Below are 26,342 nucleotides of genomic sequence, written 5' to 3'. Positions count from 1 at the left end.
CAGACATCTGTTTGACCTTTCATGTTTAATTTACAGTGCAGCTCTAGACTTGGAGCACTGGTCTTTCATTCTTACTGTAAAACATGAAACCAAAACAAATGATGTTTGTGTTACGAAGCAGGCCTTTTACTTTTTATTATTAGAATGTGCGTTGGAAAACTCAGTGGTTTGTTTTTGAATAATGTTGTACAGACCCCTTATCTTTGTTGCTGAAAATGGGAGGGCAAATATTGAGGTTGGGAAGATTGGTTTAGAGTAGGGTGTTTTTTTGTTTTGGAAATATTGAGATAAAAATAAATGTTACACAAAACTTTTACCCTCAGCGTGAGATGAATCAGCTAGGACTGTGCTTGTAAGCCTGTTTGCTGTTACCGCTGTTTCACTGAATGTTATCACAAATTATTATCTTTAAATCTTTTATTCTCTTCTGCCACATTGAGAGAATTATTTATGGCTGCAAAAGTAATAATATTTAGGCCTTGGAAATAATTCTTAAGAATTATTGCGTGCTGTTTTTACAGTTTTTGCCTGATACTAGTATAACGAGATTAGGTGTCCAAAGTCAGGCTTTGGGGATTCTTGCTGTGTCCTGTCCTGGGCTCATCTCCAGTAGGTTTGGGGCCCAGATGCTGCACCCGTGGCAAGACAGGACAAAACACCTTGTGACACTTCCCTCCGTTGCTCGGAAGTGCCCCTGCAGGACCTTGTCTTTTGCTGCTTTGGAGAGAGCCTCTGCCCTTACTTCTTGTTTGATTTCTCTGGGATCTTGGAAGCTAGGTGGAGTGAACCTAGGCCTTTTCTTTATGGTCTTTATGTATAATTGGTGAAGTAGAGTTCAGTCCTACAGCTTCTTTTATTCAGAGGCAAAAGGTGACCATTGGAAATGCCTTGATAAACCAGTGTTTTTATAATGGCTTGAGAAATTTTACCTTCTTCTTTAAAGTTTAATAAATTCCAAGTTACAAACATCCCTTGCAAGAGAATTATTAGAAAGTGTGTATAATATGAAGGGTGGGTCTATGTAGACACACATATACAGGCTGTGTGTTTAATATTTGCTTTATTCCCCACGTTAAAAAAAAAAAATCACTTTGCCTAATTTGCTGGATTACTTTCTCATTGATACTCTGTGAATAAGTGTTCACAGCAACTGGTTTCTGAATTTTTCTGCTACTTAAATAACAGTCACCCTAATTGCTTGTAATTTCTTACGTTAAAAAAAAGCCGAAGAATATTTAAATACTCAGTAGAAATGCCTCTTTTTTTTTGTTGGTTGGTTTTTTTTTTTTTTTAACTTGGGTACCCCAGGTCTTGTCTTCCTTTTGCTTTTCAAGTCAAAATCTGACTTGTCCTCCAGTTGACCTTACCAGGACAGCAGTTCTAGCTCCCTACTCCTACGGTGCAGAGGAGTAAAGTAGAGGCTGGCAGGATTTGCAGCGTGGCCAGCCTCAGTGAGTCTGTCTAGGCTGCTGAAGCAACGAGAGGGAAATGCCCAGGGAAATTCCTGATGGCTTGGAAACTTTTTAACCTGGGAGCTTGCAAGCAGCTCCGGGCTGAAGAAGAGCGTAAATCTACTGCTCACTGGTAGAGGATCTGGTTTTCCCCGTGGCTTTGCGAACAGTTGTGCTGCCACAACGTGGGGAGTGCCAGAAGGGCAAGAGTGCGCAGTCAGGTGTGAGAGGGTGGAGGCTACTGAGGACTCCTTGCCAAGTGGTGGTAGTTGTTTGAGGAGCAGCACAGAACCTCATTTTAGGAGTACGAAATAGTAATGACCCTGTGCTACTGACTGCTTAGGGATTTAAAGAACACGACAAGAATTAAGTGTTTTTATATTCCTGACTTACGTTGTTTCTTGACCTTGAGAAAAGTTATTAAACCATTTTTCTGCTAGAATTTATCCAGTCTTTAATATGCAGGTATTCTCTTCTTCTAGAGAAGAAAACTAAAGGCAGGAGAGTAGTACAGAAATGTCAAGAGAGGTGTGTTTTTTGCTGGTGACAGTTTGCTCGTGGAATTCACATACATATGTTAGCTGTGACTTTTCTCTTACAGGCTCAGAACAAAGAAACAAAAGTCCTGGCTGCTGCAAAGGTGATTGATACTAAATCAGAAGAAGAACTTGAAGACTACATGGTTGAGATTGATATTTTAGCATCCTGTGATCATCCTAACATTGTTAAGCTCCTAGATGCTTTCTACTATGAAAACAATCTGTGGGTAGGTGTTTTTTCTTCTCTAAATGCTTTTACTTATTTCAAATGGTTATTGAAATTACTTTTTTTCTTCTTGGCTTTTTTGAAAGAGCATTTGTCAATCGCATTTCTTCTGGGTTGTCACTATTGCAATAACTATTCAGTTTCAGAACTAATTTGTAAATTGTGAATGTGACTTAGGGAATTGTGACTGTAAATTTGAGCTAGACTGAGTCATTTGGTCAGGGGTTTGAATCTAAAATTTGGAAATTAGCAGTTCATTTTGGTGTTTGGGGAGAGTTCTTAGTCAGTACTTATTTGTAACAGCAGGACTCAGATTTTAATTACATGAGCGCAATTTAGAACGAGGCTCAGAATCCACAGCTGAAAAATGAATAATGTGCTGAAAAGCTCAGCCTGTGAAGTATTTATTTTAGACACGAGTGAATTAATTGGTACTTCCAGGAAGGGCAGTTTACCAGGACTTGAACCATAATTAATTTACTTAAAATCTAGATATTTGTACCCACAAGTATAGTGGGCACGCATGTGACTGTATGTCCTGTGCACTGGATAGCTTTGGGTGTGCAAATACACATTTTTCTTCTAGGTGATCCAGTGCAATAGTGGGTAAAAGAAAAGAACGGTAGTTGGACACAAAATACGGTTTTCCTTTCCAGTTTTAGAAACAGAGTTTCCCTACCATATAGGCCTTTGTCAGATTGTCAGATCAAACCGCCTATCTTAGAGAAAGAAAGTCTCTATTTACGATTTTCAAGACTTCACTTACTTGGCAGTAGGTGTGCAGAAGCGTGTACATGGATCAGTGGTTGGAAAGATTTACAGAGAGCTACATTACATAATGCATTTGTTAGTACTGTTGCTGTGAGGATTAATTATCATAGTAATTGTTAGTAATACGTGACATAACTGGTGTATATATAAGTGTTATGGTGTAAGGTATAATTTGAGTTTTCCTCTTTTATAGGCAATTCTCCTCTGATTTTAACAGTGCTCTAAAGGAAAAAAATAAGATTTCCCAGAATTTTGACTGTTAGGATTCTGATGAGAAATACTCGTTAGCTGTCACGCTGAAAATTCTAATTTCATGCTTAAAGTTCAAATTAAAGAAAACCACATAAGGATACGGGGAGGGGTGTCAGTCTTGGATGAACTTTCCTCTTTCTTGTCCGCCTCATTGCCTTTGTCTACCCTTTTCCTCCTTTGTGTATGTTTTTTGTCTTACATGTCAGCCTAGTTTGTGCCCCAAAATAGTTGCAGTTTATTTTTGTTTCAAAAGGAAACTGAGAACTGGAGATGGAGTTGTTCTAGTATTATTAGATTCTGGGTTAAAAGCCTTGATGGATTGTAGGCATCAATGAAAATGGAGGAAAAAGAATGTAAACATCTAAATTTACTAATTTTCTGTAACTTTTAAGATGTTTTTTTCCATCGTTTCACCTCATCTAAAACAATAGAGGATAAAACATCTGCTACTGGAAAATCATGTAGCTCCTGTGCTTGGACTTTTTGGTCAGAAAGATTATACTATGGAAGTACAGTTTAATAATCACGAAATGAGTTTGCAGGGATTATGGAAATCACATTACAATGGGTCAGATTCAAGCTGACTGTTTTATTATGATTTTTAAGTTTTATTATGCAGTTTTATCTTTGGATTAACACTTTTATCTGAAATTCTCCAAGCATTTTTGAAATTATTTGTTTAAGCAGCACAGCCCTACTTTTAGCTGGGTAACAGTACCAGTATTTTGCAGAGGTCAGGGAAATAATTTGTCAAGGCCAAAGATTGTGAACCTCAGGTCTCGCAATAATTCTGCCTTATCCAGTAGTTCAGTTCAGCAGAACTATGTAATTTGTAATTTCTGTATTCTTTTTTTATACACAGATCCTGATCGAATTTTGTGCAGGTGGAGCAGTAGATGCAGTAATGTTGGGTAAATAAGTTGTTTCAAATAATAAACTTAATAACATCTTAAAATTATAATATGTATATATATAAAGACTTGTTTCACATGTATATTGTTTTGAAATGCATATATTTATGTAATTGGTGAGCTATATGTTGGACATTATAACTTCTTAAGTTAGATTAATTTTCTCTCATTTCTGAAGTGTTTATTTACTTTTCAGAACACATTTTTGTCTTGATCCTTTAAGTGAACGTGAGTTGTTCTCATATGCTTACGCAGTTCTCTGTTGTTATAGCGTGTCTATTTGAGCCCTTTTCTTCCCCATCCCCAGCCATTTTTCAGATTACGTCGTGATAATTTTTTTATATTGCACCAACCTCAGATTTTTCTGTGCTTATTCCACAAATTAGGTGAATGATAATACCAGTAAGTAAAGGATCTAGTCTTTATCATCTCAGTGCACTGTACAACAGAACCAATCTCTGAACTGTATAGCTTTTTCACAGCTCAGAGAGGTACATAAACATAGTTCATCATGAGGAGGGGTTTGGAGACAAGGGATGAAATTTTTACTGAAAGGAGCAAATATTTTAAGGTACAAGTGTTTCTGACATATGATGTTCAGAATCTGTCAGATTAATTAATTTTCACATATACCTCTATGCTGACTGCTATGAACACACAACAACAAAAAATGCAAAAATGGGTTTATTTCTGTCTCTTTCTCTTGTAGAGCTGGAAAGGCCATTAACAGAGCCCCAGATCAAAGTGGTGTGCCGGCAGACACTGGAAGCACTGAACTACTTGCATGAAAATAAGATCATCCACAGAGATCTAAAAGCTGGCAATATTCTTTTCACATTAGATGGGGACATTAAATTAGGTAAGCATGCTGCATATAAAAGTCTTGCCCAGAACTTGGCATGGTCTTATAAGTGTATTTTTCTTAGGCTGTAGTTTGCCAGAGTTCAGTACTTATTTAAATATCATTGTAAGAATTAGAGGTTTTTTTCAGATACAAAAGGTTTGCTACTATGAAGAAAGAAAAAAGTAAATCTTGAGTACGTGTCCCAGCCGTACTTGGCACATTTTTCAGACTCAAAATCAGGACGGATAGGGGTCATATCAGTATCTGTACCAAGTTGTGTAAAGTCAGACACAGGTCTTGCTGTTTCTTAGTACAATGTTCATAATTATACTTACATCAGAACTTCCCTTTGAGGTTGTTAGTTTAGAAAGTAACCATCCTTCACTATCACCAAAAAAAAGTATCTAGTACTGTTGTCTCTTACTGAGAGAGAGAATTAATAATCTTAATTAGTAAACTTAGTTTTTCCATGCCTTTTAAAATTATTCCTTGCACTGAAATTACAATAGAACAGCCTGAAAGAAAACTAATACAAGCTTTCTATTGTTGATCCCAGTTATTTTATCTGAATTTAAGCAGTCATCCACATCCACATTTAAGCAGTCACCCGCCATCCCTACGTCCCTTGCGTGTGGTAGGGAATCCATGAGGATTCCTTCCTGAAGAACTGGCAAAGGGCTACTGGTGGTGAATAGCATCCCTGCATTCAGCCAGGAAAAGATAGAAATTGTCTGGATCTGCTCTGCTCAGGGTTTCGTCAGAGGCAAACCTGTATAAGCTGTCAGCCTCTGCAGTGGCTGCACCGATGTTGCGGTTCCGTGACATCGCAGCTGCCTTCAGGTTTCAAAAGCTTCTCTCTGAATGACGCATGTGACTAGTTGTACTTTGGATGCAGAGTACAGGGGAGGTAAAGGTGAGGAGGATCAGAAGATCCCCACGGTGAACTGAGGCTCCAAATTCCCAACCTTCCTTTTAAACCTAAGGAAGACATGTCTAAACTCACAAGTCGTGTCGAGCACCTCCTGTTGATCGCGGTGTCTCTGCAGGGTCGAGCGCGGCATCTCTGGCAGCCAAGAATGTTGAAGAACCTGCTTTGCTACACTGGACAGTTCAGGGTGTCCTTGCTTTTTGCATGGATTCCCTGGCACAAGGGTATTACTTGTGCATATACTTGCCTTTCGAAAGGATGTGCCTTTCACTGCATCCACAAAGTACAGCTGAATTGAATATTTTGGCTTTTCTTGAAGCCTGAAGATGTAGTGATGGACTCAGTCTCACAGACCTCATTTATAAATGTAACAGAACTGCTGTCTTTGTTTCATAGCACTGCTGTAAAAGAAATCCCAGATCGTAGCAGGAGTCTCACAGACAGAGAGAGAACCATTTGTTTCTGTTCGTTTTGTTTGCCTCACGTGACCTGGCTCCTCCTCATACGGACTCGAACTAATTTAAGCTTTTGTCAGGCTTAGCAGATGCACAGAACTGAGCAGGCTGTGGAGATGCTGCTTTACTGTTCAGATGACAGGGAGGTTTCTTCCACACCTACATTTAGTGTTGTATTCAGGTTTCCTAATTAAGGTTTCAAAAAAGGAACATTTCCCTTAGTTTTGAGCAGTGTGCAGCATCCCTTGAAAGAACATTTTTGCTCCTTTTAAACTCTTTGTATTTTGCTTCTGGTAACACAAAGAAATGGATAATTCCTTTTTTTACAAATACATGAATGGCAAATAAATTTGCTTCATTGCATTTTTTTAATAAGAACTTGAGTTTTGTTATTTCAGTTTCTGTAGTCCCTGAAGGTTTCAGATTTTGCATTTGAACAAATAGCTCTCTTAATCCTCTTTTTTTTTTTTTTGGCACAGAGCAAAATTAGGCTTCTCAAGCGTTGAGCCCATCAAGTAATTTTGTGCAGATTAAAGATGGCAACATATGGCTGTTTTGTCCCTTTGCTCTACTCTCCAGATCTTCATTAAGAAAGTTACATCTATAATAAGCATGTAACACTTACTTAAATGTCATCTTTTTTTGCTAAGTGAGAAATGTAGTGCCTTACAGACAAGCAATATTAATTGCAAAGATCAAGTTGATTTTTGGTTGGATGGCACATCAAAGGTGCGGTGCGTAAGCGAGCTTTCAGATATTTCATGTAAAGTGACAAGTCCCGTGGAAAGAAACCCATAAGATAAAGGGAAAATCTAGCTTTATGAGAATTTGAATCCTGAAATTAAAAACTGAATGAGTTGCTGAATTAATGAGAGCGCTAATATGCCATGTCTGAGGAATACAGCCTTCATAGGCTAAGGAAATTATTTTCTAATGAAAATCATTTGACCCACTTATTGTACAGTCAATACATGCATCGGCCTTGTCCCAGGCAACTCAACAGTAGCACTGCATTTTTTAGCAATGGAGAATTACCTGTCGTCAATATCTTTCAAAATGCTGTAGAACCTTGGCGCTCAGTTAAAAAAGCACAGATATTTTTATCTGACTTTGAAGTTTCAATCCTGAAGAATATCTGCTCTGGAAGGAACAACCTTCTAAGAGACAGTTGTAAAATATGGAAATGTGTTTTCCGCCACCCAGTTAATAGCTTTTTACTGTTTGCTTTAAGCGGATTTTGGAGTCTCAGCTAAAAACACAAGAACAATACAAAGAAGAGATTCGTTTATTGGCACACCGTATTGGTAAGTGCAGTGTTTTGCTGACTTCTTAGTATGAGCTACTATCTTAATGTTAGCTTTGGTGTTAGTAGTACAATCTTGATACAGTATCGTGTAGATTTATTTAGTGAGAGTACGATGTGCTTCTTAAAAAGCTTCAGTGAATTGATCTATTCAGAACCTCTATCAGAACAGAGAAGAGTGCATTTTCTAACTGGGTACTTCATCGTTCTCTTTGCAGGATGGCTCCAGAAGTAGTGATGTGCGAGACCTCCAAAGACAGGCCATATGATTACAAGGCCGATATTTGGTCTCTTGGCATTACTTTAATAGAAATGGCTCAAATCGAGCCACCTCATCATGAGTTAAATCCAATGCGAGTACTGCTGAAAATAGCAAAGTCTGATCCGCCTACATTGGCGCAGCCTTCGAAATGGTGAGTATTTTATTTACAACCTTCCCAACCCAAGTTACAGGTTTTGAGTGTGAGGCATGCCAGGTCGCATGTTTGCTAAGCTTACGCTCCCGGGTGTAGGCCGGTTGAGCCTTACAGGCCGCTCTTTATGCATAAAGGCAGGTACATACTCTATATCGGTTTGTGGGTGTATACGGTGTGTAGGCATCCCCTCCTTACACAGTTGGGAGTGTGGGCTTTTTGTCACAGTTCTGTATAGAAGCTCTTATACTGAAACATTAAAATGTATGCAAAATAGCTTTTTAGGAGTGCGGTAAAAGATGTGAAGATTGTCTGAAAAAGAAAAAGGTGTGAGACTAAAGCATTTTATGATAAGAAAACGTTTTCAAAAGCCGTTATCTATTTGGTCATTTTGTTATCTTGGTGTGACTCAGTCAGCTGCAGCAGATGTGCTGTATTATAAATCCAGAGCCAAAAGCAGACGCTTCCTGTCGATGGAAGAACATTTCAAAGGTTGCGTTTGGGCCACACCGGTGGTGTGTGTGTGTGCGTTCCCCTACTACCTTCCTGATTCTCTAAATCGGCAGCAGGACCCGGAGTTGCAGTGCAGATGCAGGTGGAAGCAAAAGAGTCTTTCACCACACACTAGTCTGATGTCAAGGCAAAAGAAAAACCACTGCCTGTTCCCTTTTCGTGTAGGTCATCAGATTTTAAAGATTTTCTGAAGAAATGCTTGGAAAAGAACGTAGATGCGAGGTGGAGTGCAACTCAGCTCCTGCAGGTAGGCGGAGTTAGTTGTTCAGAACTGTTGTTTAAAGGCAAGCGTGCTTTGGGTTTTTTAAAAGCAGATCAATATTATCGTAACTGTTTAAATAATTTCAGGTGAAGCGTTGGTGCACGATCTGTTCTTAACGTTGTTGCCTTGATCCTTACTTGGTAAAAATCTGATTAAATGATACCAAGTTCAGATCAAATTCTCCGTTTGCATATTTTGACGTAATGTGAGTAATTACTTTGCATAAATATCTAATTTCTACTTTGGTACCTATATTGGATGAAGGAGGTGCTTGCATAAGTCGTCAGTTGCTGACAGGTGTTTCAGAAGCTTTAGTGCTCAGCTTTCCTCTGTAATGCTGTCACTGCAGGATAGCTAAACAGGAGTGGATGTGCCGAGGCGCGTTTGATTCTCTCTAACGTCAGGACGCATTTGCTTTATCCAGAATACATCCGGCGTGTGTTGAGTAGATTTAAGCTGCAGGGCCAAGCAGAGAAAGAGGATTCAGGCGGTAGGGGAAGAACAGGTAGCTGTTTCTTCGTAAACAAAGATGCAGAATTCTGTCTTTGTGTTTGGAAAAATTGTTCTAAAGACAAAGCAGGCTTTTTCTAGGTAGAATATTTCTAGATAAGGCTTCTCAGAAAACAGTTTTACTGTGGAACTGAAATGAAACCCATTTCCAGGAAAAGTAACCTCTTAAAAAATCTTTCTACTTTTATTCTTTGGACTGTGAAACAGGTCAGTATAAATTAATTATTTGTATTTTTAGCAAGTTTGTTGGACTACTCACTGTATTTCATACAAATGTGTTGATTTCAGACTGATATGATTAATGTTAGCTGTGATTCTTTGAGAGAACCGAAGTAACATTTCTCTGAAGTTATATTTCTCATAAGTTATGATTTTCCCACTGTGTGCAGTGAAGTCAGCACTTAACATTGTGCTTATTTTTTGTTTCCACAAGCATCCATTTGTTACTGTTACTTCCAATAAACCAATAAGAGAATTGATTGCAGAAGCTAAGGCTGAAGTTACAGAAGAGGTTGAGGATGGTAAAGATGAGGATGAAGAAGAAGAAACAGAAAATTCTCTGGTGAGTTTAAAACTTGATTTTTTAAATATACAACTAGATTCAGCCACCAGTTTCCTGTGGAGAACTCAGTTTCTAATGTACTGCTCAATTTGTGCATCGTCTTCTATGAATAACAGCATAAACATACTGTATTACGAAATAAGCAGTCAGCATTTTAAAAATCAGCATGTTCTTAAACTCCTTAACAACTAACATTAAAGAATATTGTCTAATAAAGATTGTCTTCATTTTTTTGCATGTATACGTAGTGTAGAATTTTCAAAATCAGATAACGATTTTTACCTAAGTTGTTTTAAGTCAAAACGGTTAGATGAACAAGTAACTGTACATTTTTGTTCCATAAGATGCTTAGAACATTAAGGAAGGCATGTGACCATTATCCTATAAACTATGTTTGTGATTTTACAGTGTAGCTGTCAAAGAAAGAAAAAAACCCCTATATTTTACCAAGACAGGGTTGCATTTATGAGGTTTTTTTCTGAGGATGGTTCAGAACCTTATGTCTCAAATTCAGTTCCTCAAGGGGCAAAGCCTGAAGCTGAATTATTTGGCAGTAGGTTGCAGAGTATGCAGGTAGTGTGCTCTCTGATTAACTGGCTCGAGCAAGGGAGACAAGGTCAGTACCACCAGTAGCTGCCGTTACCAGCCATGGTAACCAAGCCAGATACCTGTGCCCCAGAAGCACGCCTCCGTTCCCTCCTCCCCCCTCACCAAACTGGTCACGTCCCCTGTCCTTGATACCACGTCCCCTGTCCTTGATACCATGTCCCGTCCACCCCAGCCTACCTCCAAGCATGCATTCCCATCAACTTCCTCCAGGACTTACTGTCCATCTCCTAAGGCATTGCCCACCTCCTCCCTGTGCTGATCAGCTGCTAAGCCACAGATCCCCGGGGGGCTGAGGTGAAGCCCACCCTGTCACTCAAGCGTCTCAGCGTGGGGCGCCGCAGGCTAGGCAACTGTGGGGTAGAAGCGTTTACGTGAGTACGTTACTGCTTGCAGCTCAGCGCTAAGCATCAAGAACAATTACATGAAGAAATCTTTTATGTGCCCTTTTAACTTAAAAGGAGTTATGATCTGTGTGCTTAGGAAAACCGTGAGGCAGGAAATGCGTGCGCAAACCCACGCTTGTTACAATAGCTCACCCGGAACGTTCCCAATGGCAAATCGGGATCCTGATCTGCAAATTACAGGGTACCAACAGTAATTATAGACAGAGAAATATTGGAATCGCTTGGAATAGTGAAAGGGCAATTATGGTTAAAATGATACCTTATGACTATCTTCTTTTGTGTGCCTGTGTGTAATCTGATCGCAGGCACTCGTCCCTGGCAGCAGCAGGTTCTGCAGTTGTGTAACTGTTTCTATTTTGGTTCTGTGTTGCCACTTAATCAAATCTGCTGGAGCTTCTCACTCTTTTAATGGAGTTTCACAAGGGTTAAAATCCAGGCCAAAAATTTTTCAGGCATTTTTAACAGAGATGAAGAAGGGATTAATATTGCGTTTTGTCAGTGGTGCGCTAACTGAAGCGACCCAGCTCCTGCCTAGCCAAACTGGCACAAAGACACGTGTCTTTGAAATCCAGCGGTAGCTGGGACTGCCGGGGAGCCGAACGAATAATAAAAAACAGGCAACGTGATTGGAAAAAGGCTCTGGAAGGTTCTGTGAAGCGTGAGGCAGAGGGCTGACCATGATCCCTTTCTGTCAGTCACAGTACATTTTATTGAATTATGAGAGATGGAAGAGGGTTCTTGTGGAGCTGTTCTGTTCAGAGCCCGCCACGCACTTGTTCTGTGGTGATACCAAGTGAAGTGCTCTGAGATTATCAAATTCATGTCACTCTGCCTGTAAATACAGTATTAATCTCTATTTGGGTGTTCTTCAATAGAAGTGTGCTTCAAATAAGTTAGAAAACGGTTACATATCTTTCTTCCTTCGATTTTTTAGCAGTTACCTGCAGACAAGCGTGCATCCTCTGACCTTAGTATTGCCAGCTCTGAAGAGGATAAACTTTCACAGAATGCCTCTGTTCTGGAATCTCTTTCTGAGAAAACAGAAAGTAATGCAATTGAGGACAAAGCCAGCACTGTAATTCCAGATGACAAAACAACTGGAGATGAATCTGAGGACATTAAATTTGGGAAAACAGCTGATAACACATGTGATGCTACTCTCGGCGATATGAAAGTGCAGAATGGTTCTGTGCCAACTGGCGAAGATGAACGAGGCAAAATATTGCCAGCTGAAAAGAATACAGAAATCCTGGAAAAACCATGTGAAGGTATGGGACCCCAGAAAGGAGGGAAAGAACTTGATGTGGTAACAAAGCCAGAAATAAAGGATGAACCCAGCCTAAAAATAGACAAAGAAAATGGCATGGGAAATGAACAGACAGAAGATGATAAACTGAAAATGGTACCTAGAACTGAAAATAGTGTAGAAACTGAAGAAGCAGTTTCTAAGGAATCTGGTGAAAAAGAAGAGAAGGAGAACAGAACAGATCTCACAGAAAATAAGGAAGAAAATAAGGAAGAAAAGGTCCCTGCAGAAAATACTACACAGCAAAAGGAAGATAAAGATGAAGCTCAGAAAGAGGCAATAATAGATGCCACTACAGAAATTCTCCCTAATGCTGCAGATAAAGTGGCTGATGAAGAAAAGGAACTAATAAAGCATGGCATTGACAGCATTAAGGAGATAGGTGGTATTGCTGAAACACAGATCAGTGGTGGGGATAAAATACCTGAGACGGCGGATAAGCCAGTGGAAAGTCAGGCTAAGCAGGTCCATGAGATAATCAGCTCTGAAGAAACTCTATCAGAAAGCCAAGGTAAAGCAATCAAAGTAGACAAGAAACGAGCAGAAAGTGAGAATGAGGATACTTGCAATGTAAGCAGCACAGAGGAATCGGAGGTCAAAGACTCTGGAAAAGATGAGGTAGACCAGAAGGCCATACAGAGCAAGCCTGAGGAGATTCCTAATAAAATGGTGGATAAACTGACTGATACGGACCAAAATGCAGAAGAGCGCAGACCTGAGAACATCCGGGAAAATGATATTCAGGTGGACAAAGAACATTCGGGAGTTCCTTCTGATGACATCATGAAGAATAAGCTTCAAGATGCTGCTGATGAACAAGCTGATGACTCTGAGGTGACTCCAGTCCCCAGTATTAGTATCAGCGCTGAAGAAAATGAGGGGAAAGTCAAAGCAGATCATCAGGACAATACTGAAACCTTACAGCAGCTAGAATCGGAGAACTTGAAGGAAAATGATGCAGATTCGGGCACCGGTTCTACAGCTGATAATAGCAGCATTGATTTGAACTTGTCTATTTCTAGTTTCCTTAGCAAAAACAAAGAGACAGGATCAATATCTTTACAGGTAAGGCTAACCAATCATATATTTTTGTATAAATTCTGTGTGTGACCCTAAAGTTATCTCCAACTTTGAACTTTGGAACAGAGAAAATGGGGTGAGAAACTAGTATGACAGCATGGAATGTGAAACTCTGCAGAAGCCAAAGTATTCTAAGTTGTGTGCTCTACCACCGTCTGGACACGGTGCAGTTATGCAGCAAGGCTGGAAGCTGCAAAGCTGCTGATTGTTTTCTTCTCTCTGTTGCATAATTGTATTTCAAAATGTAGACTAACATATAACAGGAAGTCTAAACGTATTAAAGGTGAAGATTAGTGAATGGTTGTACTGCAAAGCTGATGCCCAAGAAGACAGTTCAGTGCCTTACTTTGCACAGAATCCCCTTTTAACAAGACAAATCTCCTACAACATCTAATCTTATCTTGAATTCCTGCCACTTCCATCTTCTGTCTCCGTGTTTAGATTTAGAAGATCTGAGGCAGACAGTCTCCCAGGTTTGTTTATGCTGAACACTCTACTCCTTCAGCTGGACTGTGTTGATGACATTATGCCAGTATGAATGAGCTTGTTCAGAGGAAACACGTTCCAGATTATGCACTTTATTTATGCCTTTGTACCAATACAGCTGTCCTAGGATAGTAACTGTAACCATGGGGTTGAAAGGGAAAAAACAAACCCAAAAGATCAAAAAAAAAAAAACCCAAACAAAAATCTCAACTTGGCGTAGCTGTGCTAAGCGTGACTTTGGAGGGGTTTGTGGTAGCCCTGAGACAACGGAGATGCTGTTTCAGCTGGGGTCTCCTGTCTGTTGTGATGAAACGATTAAGTATCTTGTTTGGTGACTGGAAAAGTTGAGGCCAGAAGCAACCAGTAACTGCGACTGCCTTCAGCTCTCAAAAACAAAACGGCGTCCTTTCTGTTCAGGGGTTATTTGGATGTTTTTTTATTCTGGCAACTTAGATGATCAGTACTTATTTTTCCTTTGCTGCCTAGAGGAAGTTTCAGTGGATTAGGATTTTTCAAGTTCTCCCTTAATGAGTGAGGTACTTGCTAAGCGAGAACTGATTACTGTATGGTGGGCCTCCACAGAAATTTTTGAAGTAATTTAATATTAAGGAAAAAGGGGAAAAAAAAAAAAAAGATGTAACTTGTATACAGAACAACTTACGATGCTTTATTCAGGAAACGAGAAGACAGAAGAAAACTTTAAAGAAAACTCGGAAGTTTGTTGTTGATGGAGTAGAAGTGAGTGTAACCACGTCAAAAATAGTTACTGAAAATGACTCGAAAAGTGAAGAAATGAGATTTCTGCGGTAAGTGTTTTTAAAAGGAAAATTTACAAGAGGTTGGCAGCCAATCTTAGTCTCTTTGAATAAAAGAAGGGGGCTAATGATCTTATTTCTGTAATATTTGGGGATTCATTTCAATTACTTCGTTACTAGAAAGGAATGCAGAGTGTTTCTTCCTAAGACAATTCCAAACTAGTTTTACTGGACCCAAGTTGTAGGTGCCCTTTTGGTCTGCTGTCATTTTCCACTTCTTTTGGTTTCCCATCAATAACAAGTGTTCTTTTCCATTCTTAGACGCCAAGAGCTAAGAGAGCTAAGGCTTCTTCAGAAAGAGGAGCAGAGAGCCCAACAGCAACTCAGCAATAAGCTTTTGCAACAGCGAGAACAGATGTACAGACGTTTTGAACAGGAAATGACGGTGAGTTTCTGGATTTTGGTGCTCTTGAAACGTGGCATCTTGTCATCAGGTGTTGCCTTTGATGCTGGCTATAGCTTAGTTTTTGTTCTTGTTAACAAATCATAAAATCACAGAATGGTTTGGGTTGGAAGGGACCTTAAAGCCCATCCAGTTCCAACCCCCCTGCCATGGGCAGGGACACCTTCCACCAGACCAGGTTGCTCCAAGCCTCATCCAGCCTGGCCTTGAACACTCCCAGGGATGGGCCATCCACAGCTTCTCTGGGCAACCTGTTCCAGTGCCTCACCACCCTCTCTGTGAAGTATTTCTTCCTGATATCTAATCTAAACCTCCCCGCTTTCAATTTAAACCCGTTCCCCCTTGTCCTGTCACTACAGGCCCTTGTAAAAATGCCCCCCCAGCTTCCTTGTAGGCCCCCTACAATTGTGGGGTGCCCAGCTCGTGCACTAGAACTCACCTGCCAGCACGGTTCGTCGTGGCCATCCTCCGTTGCGGCACGGCACTTCCCTGAACAGCGTTTAGTCTTCTGAAAAAATGCCAAATTGTTTTTACAGGGTAAAAAGCGACAATACGATCAAGAAATAGAAAATCTAGAAAAGCAGCAGAAACAGACAATAGAGCGCTTGGAACAGGAGCACACGAACCGTTTACGAGACGAAGCAAAACGCATCAAAGCGGAACAGGAGAAGGAATTGTCCAAATTCCAGAATGTGCTGAAGAACAAAAAAAAGGAGGTAAGAGACAGTGATGATAATGTAGCAAATGAGGAGTGTGGGCATAGCAAGTGGTAGAGATCAGGTCTCCCAGAAGCCTTGTCGAGCTCACGTGCTGTACTGAGCTGTGGAAGGGTTACTAACAGTCAGTATCCTGTCTTTTGGTTTACTGCCTATAGTGAAATACAAACAGCTGACTGGAAGATTCAGGCATTGACTTAGTCTAGAAAACAAGACTTTTATTTTTCACAGAATCTTTGATAAAATAATTTTTCCCAGATATTAAATCAAGAAAAAGTTGGGTTTTTACACCTTGTGAAAAATACTTGAGATTTCTACTTTAAACAAATCCAGCCTATAGCTACTTCGTAAATACTTAGTAAATTAGAATGTCAAGAAAAAGAGTATAGTCTTATTACTACTGAGAACCACTTAAATTCCAACATGGGCTGAGGGGTTTTTTTGTTAATTTGTTAGCTTTTTATTGGAAGCGGGCTGCTGTTGTTTAGAATTCCTTTATATGAAGTGACAGCAGTTATATGGATTTAGTTTTTTAACTCAAAAAGGAAAGCCAGAAGAGAAAAGTCTGGACAACCCCAGTTAATTCCGTACGTGTTATACAGTCAAGGCAAAATTAACGGCATTTGACAGCAGCACCTGATGCTATTGATTTGCTTGTGTTAGAGCAAGAGAGGGTGATGTGTTTCCATGTGGATTTGGCATGTTCAAAGCTGTTTTATTTCATTTTCAGATCAATTGCATAGCACTTGCTTGTAAATAAGCGGCTCTAGTGTTCGCTCTAATCGTTACCAGACTCACGGAGACTTCTTTAGAAATCTGTAGTGTCCGTGCTTTTGCATAGAATGATCCTGTAGTATAAAAGTGCATTAAAAAATGTGAGTTGTGTTCAGGTTGCTCATATGTAAATAACAATTTTTCTTCTTCTTTGCGGTACCTCTTGCATTTTTGAGTCTCTCTCTTTATTTACTGGTGATTGGGTCCTACATGGGAAAGCGGGGAGAATTTTACGTATTGCTCTGTGCTAAAAGCAGTTCTTTCATGGAAACAGGAACAGCATGCGGTGATTTGGACTCTCTTTCCCGATGATGCTTCCACTATTAAATAAACAGGCATTTGTTTTGGGGTGCAGAGTTTTGTATTTAAAGCTCAAGAAGGCGATTTACAGTTTGAAGGAAAAACGCAGCTGCTGCTCTAAATCCGCCCATGCTATACTGGAGGGGGCAATACTACATCTTCATAATTCTTAAAAATAAATCACACATCAGCAAATTAACTGGTTAATAGTCAGTTGAGTGAGCCAGGTTATATTTAGAATCTTCCTACTAATCTAGTCTAATTGACCTTGGACTGAAACACGTTCCAGCATACGTGTCATGAAAAGTGTCTTGAAAACACGCTCAGTTATTGGCGGGTTTTGCTTTTAAATTGCTCAGAACCAAACGCTGTTTTATTTGCTTGTATGGTTATTCTGAAGACGTATCCTGTCTGGATGTCATTTGTGGTTGGAGACACTAATAATGGCATCTTAGGAATCCACGTTTGAGACAGTGTCAGAAATAGCAGGTTTGCAGTGGAAGTTATTTCGAGCTTCCAACCATTTTCCACAGCTTTACGAGAGGTAAACATACTCCATAGTCCTTCCAGGAAATACCCCTTCTGCACGCGGTGGGTTTCTTAACTACTGACTGTCCTAGCTGCTGCCTGAAGACATAAGCGAGAGGCTGCCAGGCTGGGCAGCGTTTGCATGCAAAAAGAGGCTGGCGTATACCTCCCTGCTGCGCTGCGCTGGCATGCATAAAGCACTACTGTTCCTTCTCTTTTCACTAACAACCCTGCCACTGAATAATGCACGCTTCCCGGTACCTCTAGCGCTTGGCCTGCATGTCCTGTGTTCACAGTAATGCTTGCTGTGGAGAAAGTGTGTTCTTTTCGCCACCTTCTGCATGCTTATATACACTGTAGGTTTTATGTGAAGTGGAGAAAGCACCAAAAGAGCTGAGAAAAGAGCTCATGAAACGCAAGAAAGAGGAGCTTGCACAAAGCCAGCATGCTCAGGTAACAACGGCAGCTTCCAGCTACTAAAATACAAGAGGCAGCAGTGTTCACACAGCTTGATGATTTCACTTCTTGTTGTTGTTGAGTGAATATGGAACCTCAGTCAGACTAACCCTACCTACTGCTCTCTCTCTTCGAGTGCTCCCGTACCACGTCCCACAGGGCATGCTGTGTAGACAGGTAGGAGCAGTGATGTCCAGTTTGGTGCTGTTGAGGGTAACAGCTTGTATGCCCGACCGAAAAAGTGGGGTTTTTTCCTACCGCAGGTTTATGTCAAGTGCTCTTACCAGTGGTAAGTACCCACAGGGGCATCCAGTTATAAAAGTTACAGTCAGAACTGTAAGTTTTGAGCAGAATAAGCGCCGGGGAGGACAGTCAGTACAATAAGCCTGAGGCATCTTGTTCATCGACACAGGTAAGGTGAAGTTCTTCACACGTCAAGGGTAGGTGCACGGAGGCTTTACCAGCCATCATCTCTCATTTTGCACGACCAGGCTTGCTGCTTTTATCTGACCCGTCTAGGAAGGGGGCTAGCATGTCAGAAAAATGGTTCTGTGATGGCCACAGCCTGCACAGAGTGAGTCTGCACCGCAGCAAAGCACATCTGCATTGAGTAGCTTGAAGATTAGATGTTTATGTCAGTCACCTGGTAGAAAAGAATAGCAACTTTATTCGATTACGTCTTTATTTCAAGAGAGGACTTCCCAGGATGGAATGTGATTGAGTTGCAGCGCTCTCCCCATGCCAAGGATATGTGTCCCTCAACTTTTTAAGGAAACCATTAAAAACCTAAATTTTCTTCGTGTTTGTAGCAACTTAGCTTGTTTGCTTTGCTGGTTTCAGTTTGTGGAAGTAAGAGAGGTGAAAGAGACAATTTTAAAGGTAAAATGTCCTTACTCGGAATGGTAAGTACTAGGCAGGGCGCAGAAGTTTAGTTTTAGAGTACCTAGATCTTCTCTCAGCGACTCCTTCTGTGTGATTAGCCTTGACATTTACATGTATATTGCTAACATACAGCAGATCTCCTTTCTTCTTGTTTTTAAGAACGGTATTTCATTATATTCTGACATGGGAAGTACATTGTGTCCCACAGGGCGTTGCTCAGGTTATGATTCAGTCTTTTCAGTTGTCTTCGTGTACGCTTTTCAACGCACAGATGCAGGATGTAAGTCTCGGAACGCCAACCAAAATGGGTTTTATTTCCCTAGTCTGCCAGGTGTGTGTTTTCCCTTCTCGTTCTGCTCATATGTGCTGACCAATGTCACTGCCGTCTCCAAACCCCAGCTAGCAGAAATTTACATCATCCTGCCCTATTCCAAGAGAGCAAAACTGCAGGAGTTACTAACTCTGTTCTCCGGTGTGACTTGTTCGGCACATCTGAGTGTCAACGGGTGACTTCTGTGCTGTGTGTGCCGTGAAAGCATGCGTTTAAAAGATAGAGAGAGAGATATAAAGTGAAAGGTTTATCTTGCAGACCTAGCAAGTGCAAAACTTGGGAAGATGTACCGCCTAGAGAGAGCAGCGATGATATTTAAATGGTTGAGTGAAGCTCTAGTGTAATTGCTTTTTGACCATGACTGTGCCAGAACAGCTTCCCCCACTCCCTCCAAATCAAAAAATTCCTGTCAAACACAGGGAATTACGTGTCTGCACCCTCAGAATAATAAACTTGTAGTTTTTGTATCCTTTTCATCTAGAAAGGGAATCAGAGTGGCATCTTTTCACCAGTCGATACATTTGATTAGGTATATCCGACAAGGTACAGGCCTGTCCATCCGGTGCTTTTGGTACCCTCACATCTGCCAGTGTCAGAACTTCCTGCCAACTTACTCCACCTCTGCTTTTCTGTTACCTGTCTGAGTGTAGCTGCTGGCCCCTGGGGGAGACGAACACCTCGTCTGCTAGTGGCTTTGTGAGGATGAAAACCAGCGTTCTCCTGGTCATAGTAAAAAAGGCTTTTAATGAGCATTTCATGTTGCTGGCAACCCTTCCAGCAGGTAGTATAGGTTCAGTAATAAGATGAAAACACGTAGCTTGGGAAACCCTTCCCCTGACCGTCTGTAGCTCCGTGCTGTTCTCCTGCCTCATCCCATCGCCCTCCCAGCAGCCCATCTGTAACGTCTCTTTGTTATGTGCAACGGCAGATGCTTCGGCTGCCCGCCTTGGCTCTGATGGGACACTGCCACCCCCCCGCCTGACCCTTATGTCATGGCAGAAACAGCTACTTGAATTCCTTGTTCCCGGCGTGCGTGTGCATGCTTGCATGCTTGTGGATGCTCTGTTTTGCGAAGGAGGAGGGCAGTGGTGTGCTCTTGAGGGGAGGGGGATTCTTCCTGCTGCCTGCTTTCCATGATGCGGTGCAGCAGCGCTGCATCCTGGACAACGGGCAGATGGAGTGACGTGGGGACTGCAGCAGGCGGATGGCCAGTCTCTGCGAGGAGCCGGCTCGGCTCCAGTGTGCAGGCCTGCAGGTCCTGCAGGATGCCGTTCCCGCCGAAGCCTTTGGGTGCCCGCAGCCTTGCAGAGCTCCCAGCCTCGGTGGCTGAGCGTGGGTGACAGCATAAACCACTCAAGACTGAGACACAAGTCTGAAACCAACTGTGTAAATAAACAGGCCTTAGCTAATCCTCCAAAGCAAAAGAGCCATAAGTACTTGTATTTCTTGCATCCGTGAGTGATTAACCCTTGATACGATGAGACCAATTTTATATTGAGTGCTTGTCTTCCAGCTTTGAACCTGCAGGTTGTTTTGAGGAGGGACAGGGGATCAAATGAATTGCAGGTGGTTGGCTGGGTTGTTGCCTTTGGCCTTATTGCTGAAGGTTTTAAACATTAAACACCCTCGTACCTACCCTCTAGGTGGAAAATACAAGAGACGCATCATTCTGTAGCCGAGGCACATTAGCTCAGGTTTTCACAGATGCCTTTGTTTTCATACGTAGCTAATGCTGAGAGAGCTGTGTCGTTAGAATGTAATGTGCTCAGAAGAACACGATTCCATTTACTTCTGTCGGTTTTTACCAGGAGCAGGAATTTGTGCAGAAGCAGCAGCAAGAACTGGATGCGTCTCTAAAGAAGATTATTCAGCAGCAGAAGACAGAACTAGCCACTATTGAGCGAGACTGCCTCAACAACAAGCAGCAGCTCATGAGAGGTATCCAGCAGCTCCTTAAAAACACTTTTGTGTTGCTTTTGAATAAAACAATAGTCTCTCTTAGATTTATGAAATCACAGACTAATCTAGAGCTGTAATAAAAACGCTTGCATTGCTCTTAAAATGCACTGTAGGCCGCTTCTCATCCTACACCAGGGGTAGATCAGAAAGCATCCTGTCGTACCTTCTGAACCAGCATTCCTCTTTTTCCCAGCTCGCGAAGCTGCGATCTGGGAGCTGGAAGAGCGACATCTGCAAGAGAAACACCAGCTCTTCAAACAGCAGCTCAAGGATCAGTACTTCATGCAGAGACACCAGCTGCTGAAGAGGCACGAGAAGGTGCGTGCTGACGGTGACGCGCTCTGCTGCGCGCTGTAGCGTCAGGGGTTTATTACGCAGCCTTCGGTCGGGGCTGGCAGCTGTTGGCTTGCACGGGAAAGACTCACACGGGTATTTTGAAGCTCTGCATGTTCTGTTGAGGTAAAATAGAACCTTCATGGTTTTATTGCAATAACTCAGTAGCGTGTTGAAGTAAAGTGCGGTCATATTTTTCCCTTTTGATTCTTAAAGAAACCGCCAACCACACCACCAACCTGTCTCTGTTAAGAATACCAAATTCTGCTTATACACCAAGATCCGTTTTGCCTTGTGTTCAAACACATCTACTCAGTAGTAAATCATCCTGGAATTCGGTGAGCAGGATGAACTGGGTTAGCTTTTGGGCAAGTAGCTGACAACTGTCTCTCTATAGCTGAACCCTGTAAAAGCCCGGAAGGCAACACTTTTCACAAGGCATTTGGTTTTGATAGAATACACTAAACGCATTCAATTTTTGAAAACGTAACCCCCAAGAGAGCTGTTACAGCATCTCCTTGGTGACGGGAGCACGAGCGGCCTCCCCCCCGAGGCTTGTTTCTGCGGGGTCGGTTTATCCCCGTGACGGCTGTTGCTTTCCCAGCTTTTGCGACAGCCTGACGTTTCACAGCTGCGGTGCTGGAAGTTCAGGTCCACCCGAGTTTCTCCTTTGGAATGACACAGACTTTGTAAAATGCAGTTCAGGAGTCGAACCCCACCATAAGGTGTATCTGCGTTCATATTCACTGGAGCACTAGGAATTCCATCTGGCTTGGGCACAATCCAGAGCTCTCTGGAATAAGGGAGGACCCCAGCCTCCCCATTGATAATCCCTAGGGCTGGGGCCGTTTCTGTGGAAAGAAGCTGACTCAAGCAGCGTGGTTATCGATGGGACGAGGGGCAAATTTTCTAACCCAATAGCTACTCTCTAACGTTTCCATATGGTTGACATTTTAGGAGACGGAACAAATGCAGAGATACAATCAACGCCTCATCGAGGAGTTAAAGAACAAGCAAACTCAGGAAAGAGCGAGACTGCCTAAAATCCAGCGAAGTGAAGCAAAGACCCGAATGGCTATGTTTAAGAAGAGTTTAAGAATCAATTCATTAGCCTCTCCAGACCAAGATCGTGAAAAAATTAAGCAGGTAATTAATCAAACCAGTTTTAATAGTGTAAAGGATTAGCGTGATGTACGTGTGAGGATGGGATGGAGTGCACTGCAGCAAGCTCACGGGTGGTACAGGCTGGGTTGAGGAACTGGATGGGGTCAGAGGAAGTTTTCCTTCCCCTCTGTGCTGGTGAGACACCTGGAGTGCTGGGACCAGTCCTGGGCTCCCGGTATAAGACAGACACGGATTTACTGGAGCAAGTCCAGCAAAGGGCCTTGAAGACGACCGAGGGACTGACTGGTGGGTCTTGTCAGAGGAGGCGAAGCTGAATTCCTGGGACACTTGAGCCTGGAGAAGAGAAGGCTCAGGAGGCCCTCTTCGCTGTGTACCCAACTTATGGAGGGAGTAGAGAAGGCGGAGGCACTCTGCTGAGTGGCGCCGGTGACAGGATGAGTGGCAGTGGGCACAACTGAAATACAGAAAATCCAACTTAGGCACAAGAGAACACTGGTTGGTGTGAGGATGGTCAGAGGCTGGAACAGGTTGCCCAGAGAGGGTGTGGGGATACTCCAAACCCAGCTGGACACAGTCATAGAATCACAGAATGGTTTGGGTTGGAAGGGACCTTAAAGACCATCTAGTGCCAACCCCCTGCCATGGGCAGGGACACCTTCCACTAGACCAGGTTGCTCAAAGCCTCATCCAGCCTGGCCTTGAACACTTCCAGGGATGGGGCATCCACAGCTTCCCTGGGCAACCTGTTCCAGTGCCTCACCACCCTCTCCGGGAAGAATTTCTTCCTGATATCTAATCTAAACCTCCCCACTTGCAATTTAAACCTGTTCCCCCTTGTCCTGTCACTACAGACCCTTGTAAAAAGTCCCCCCCAGCTTCCTTGTAGCCCCTTCAGGTACTGGAAGGTGCTATAAGTCCTGTGCAACCGGCTCTAGTTGACCCTGCTTTGAGTGGGGGGTGTTGATAGTCGCGGGTCCCTGCCAACCTCCGCTGTCCTGTGAGCCTGCGATACATTTTTTGAGAATACTTGGTTTATGTGAGCCTTTGAGCTAAAACTGTAGGCATTGACTCGTCCTTTAAAAGGGAATGTTGAGAGGTTTGTGGTGCACAGTCAGGGTTTCACAGGGTGAGCACTGGAAGGATGAAAAATCTGGAAAACAGCGTCTCCCGGAGCTGGGTAACACCAGCCTAATCGACCCTTGTGACGACACTGCTGTGTCGCCTGGTGTCGGAGGGAGATCATTTCAGCAGTCCGGAAGGGAAACGTGCTGCGTTTTAAGGAAAAATTAGAGAGCAGACGGAGAGGTGGAATGATCGACAGAACTGTGAGAAACTCTTTGTAAGAGTTTTAAAAAAAGAACATGCAGTTATTGTTTAAATCGTTTAAAACCATTCTTCCCAGTCATGCTGGACGTGTTCATTCATGACGTACGGGTTTTTGCCTGGTGTGAACGGTTGTATCTAGAGGCACAGTATAAACCACCTTCCTGTTTTTAATTTTAGTTTGCTGTTCAAGAAGAAAAAAGACAGAAGAATGAGAGACTGGCTCAGCATCAGAAACACGAAAACCAAATGCGGGACCTTCAGCTGCAGTGCGAAGCCAACATCAGAGAACTGCATCAGTTACAGGTTAGAAACAGCCAGTGCACGGCCGGGGGAAGGCTGGGGTTAACGACAGGTGCAGGCCGAGCAGAAACAGCTTTTCCTTCGTTCTTACTGATGGGTGCAGGGTTTTTGCCAACCGTGCTTTCGCAGCCCTGTACCGGAGTCATTTACTTACATCGATTAATGAGAAACCGTTTTCAGTGCTGGAATAGCACGAACCAGAAGCAGATGATCACTTCTGGAATATCTGTCAAGTTCCCAGTGCTAGTTTCTGTAGGCAACATCTCCTTCTTATCCTGATTTTGCTGAAACGTCCTTAAGGGGAACAGAGGCGGGCAGCCCACGGGGCGTCTGTAGCAGCACCCAGGGTGAGGGGGTTTTTCCAAAGCGCAGGCTGCTGTGTGTATGCCAGCTCGCAGCAGGTACTTAGAAGGAATTCTCTTCTTGCCACAAGGAACTCTGTTTTGTCCCTTTTGGGATGCGTCTTGTAGAAGCTGCTGCTGTATGCCAGAGGCCAGACCTCCTGTTCGTTAAATCGGCTCTCCCTGTTATCTGCTGATACCCTTTGTTTAGGGAAGTCTTCCAGGGCCCCCCTATTCACTTTCCTGCAGCCTGTGAAAACAGTCCCTGGCGCTTCCACTAATACCCCTGGTAAATCCCCAAGTACCGTGGGAGTCTTGTGAGACTTTCAGCTGGAGTAAAATCCAGCAGATTAGGGCTACTGGGAGCTTCACCAAGAAAAATCGGCCCAACCTGCACTCCACTCTGGTTTTCTTCCTGTGTTTTTGTCCTCTGCATCAGACCCAGCTGGGACTGGAACTCTGGCAACAAAGCCACAGTGTTTAAAGCCTGCTGTTGCCTGCTGCTCTTAAAATCAAAGACTGGATGTAGCCAAATACTTCATTTTTTTCTAACCAGGCAGCAGAAGTCCTCTGAGATCAGGCAGGTGCCTGTGTACCTTACTGAGAGGAACTGGAAGCTGATGTGTGCTTTGATGATCCTTCTCACAGGGCGATTCTGAGGCTGCTGCTCCAAGCACATCTTGCCCCTCTCTAAGCCCCGTTTGTTAGTCAGCTCCTTGGCACCAGGAGTTGAAATATTTCCAAAAAATGACCTCTTTTGGAATGTGATTGATTTTAGTAAATGATACGAAAGCAGAGCAGAAATGCTGTACGACCTTGAAAAGCGTCGCTGGGCAGTGAAAAACGCTGTCGGCTGCTGCCTTAACGACACTCAACGGCGCGTTTGGATTTACAAGCATTGCTTATCTCGGTTGGTTCTGATGCAGAGATCAGCTTTTGGTAATGCAGCCTCGTAATACACTTTTATCTTGTAATTATTCACGTCACTATTTACACAGAATAAGCTAATTAAAAAGAATTAGGACAGCGTATGTCACCGGGCAAATGTTGAGTTGCCTAATCTGAATGAGTTTTACATGAGGATTATCTTTATCTTGTTTTAAGAATGAAAAATGCCATCTACTGGTGGAGCATGAGACTCAGAAGCTGAAGGAGCTGGATGAAGAGCACAGCCAGGAACTGAAGGAATGGAGAGAGAAATTGAGGCCAAGAAAAAAGGTAAATGGGAGCAGTCAGAAAGTATCAGGAGTTGGGTTGAGCAAATCCAGGCAATGCAAACAGCATCATGGAGGAGGAGTCAAGCTGCTGCACAAAACGGCTGTCGTTCGCTCGGTAATAAAAGATGTTAAAAACACGTGCAAACACCGAGGAAGGGGGGTGGCGTGGAAGCAGCCTGACAGGGCGTTCCCTCCGCAGGGCACGCCTGCGTCTGAAACCTCCTCGCTGCGGATAGAGCTGGGTTTGGGGCTGGATTTCAGGAAGCACTAGGTACCCCAAACCCTGAGTGCTACCTAACAGATAGAGGGTGGTGGAGGTTGGTTCGGGCTCTGTATTTTGTCTTAAAAGGGAAAGTACTGGGTTTTCACACGGGTCAGGGAGCATCCTCCAGGCAGCTGATGTTCCGGGCTTGCTGTGTCCTGGCTGACCTGCAGCTTCAGAACTGTGGGAGATCTCTTCTTTGGGAGATGGCGGATGGGGTTACGGTCAGGAGTATGTCTCCAGAGTGATGGGATTCTTGTACTGTGCCTTGTCCTCCTGTGACAATCTGACTTTGGATTTAGATGCTGGAAGAGGAGTTTGCCAGAAAACTGCAGGAACAGGAAGTTTTCTTTAAAATGACTGGAGAATCCGAATGCCTTAACCCTTCGACACAAAGCCGGATTTCCAAATTCTACCAGATCCCCAGCCTTCACTCCACTGGGTCGTAA

The 26,342-nt window shown here is 42.7% G+C and overlaps 1 protein-coding gene across 1 annotated transcript; it reads left to right on the top strand.

Annotated features, from left to right (window-relative positions):
- Nucleotides 1-2,052: 2,052 nt before the first annotated feature.
- On the top strand, nt 2,053-26,342 carry SLK (STE20-like kinase; the record flags this gene model as incomplete). Its single annotated transcript, XM_010153096.1, has 18 exons — nt 2,053-2,217; nt 4,102-4,150; nt 4,860-5,009; nt 7,609-7,681; nt 7,899-8,093; nt 8,772-8,853; nt 9,812-9,940; nt 11,888-13,324; nt 14,501-14,631; nt 14,902-15,025; nt 15,580-15,759; nt 17,722-17,814; nt 20,839-20,968; nt 21,183-21,307; nt 22,280-22,468; nt 23,951-24,076; nt 25,519-25,632; nt 26,196-26,342. Coding segments are annotated over 18 exons (3,639 nt in total), but the record flags the coding sequence as incomplete, so codon positions are not given.

Source organism: Eurypyga helias, unplaced genomic scaffold (genome assembly GCF_000690775.1).
Source record: "Eurypyga helias isolate BGI_N326 unplaced genomic scaffold, ASM69077v1 scaffold10866, whole genome shotgun sequence".
Classification (NCBI taxonomy): domain Eukaryota; kingdom Metazoa; phylum Chordata; class Aves; order Eurypygiformes; family Eurypygidae; genus Eurypyga; species Eurypyga helias.
Note: the sequence above shows the minus strand (reverse complement) of the source record. Positions and strands in the feature narration are given on the sequence as shown.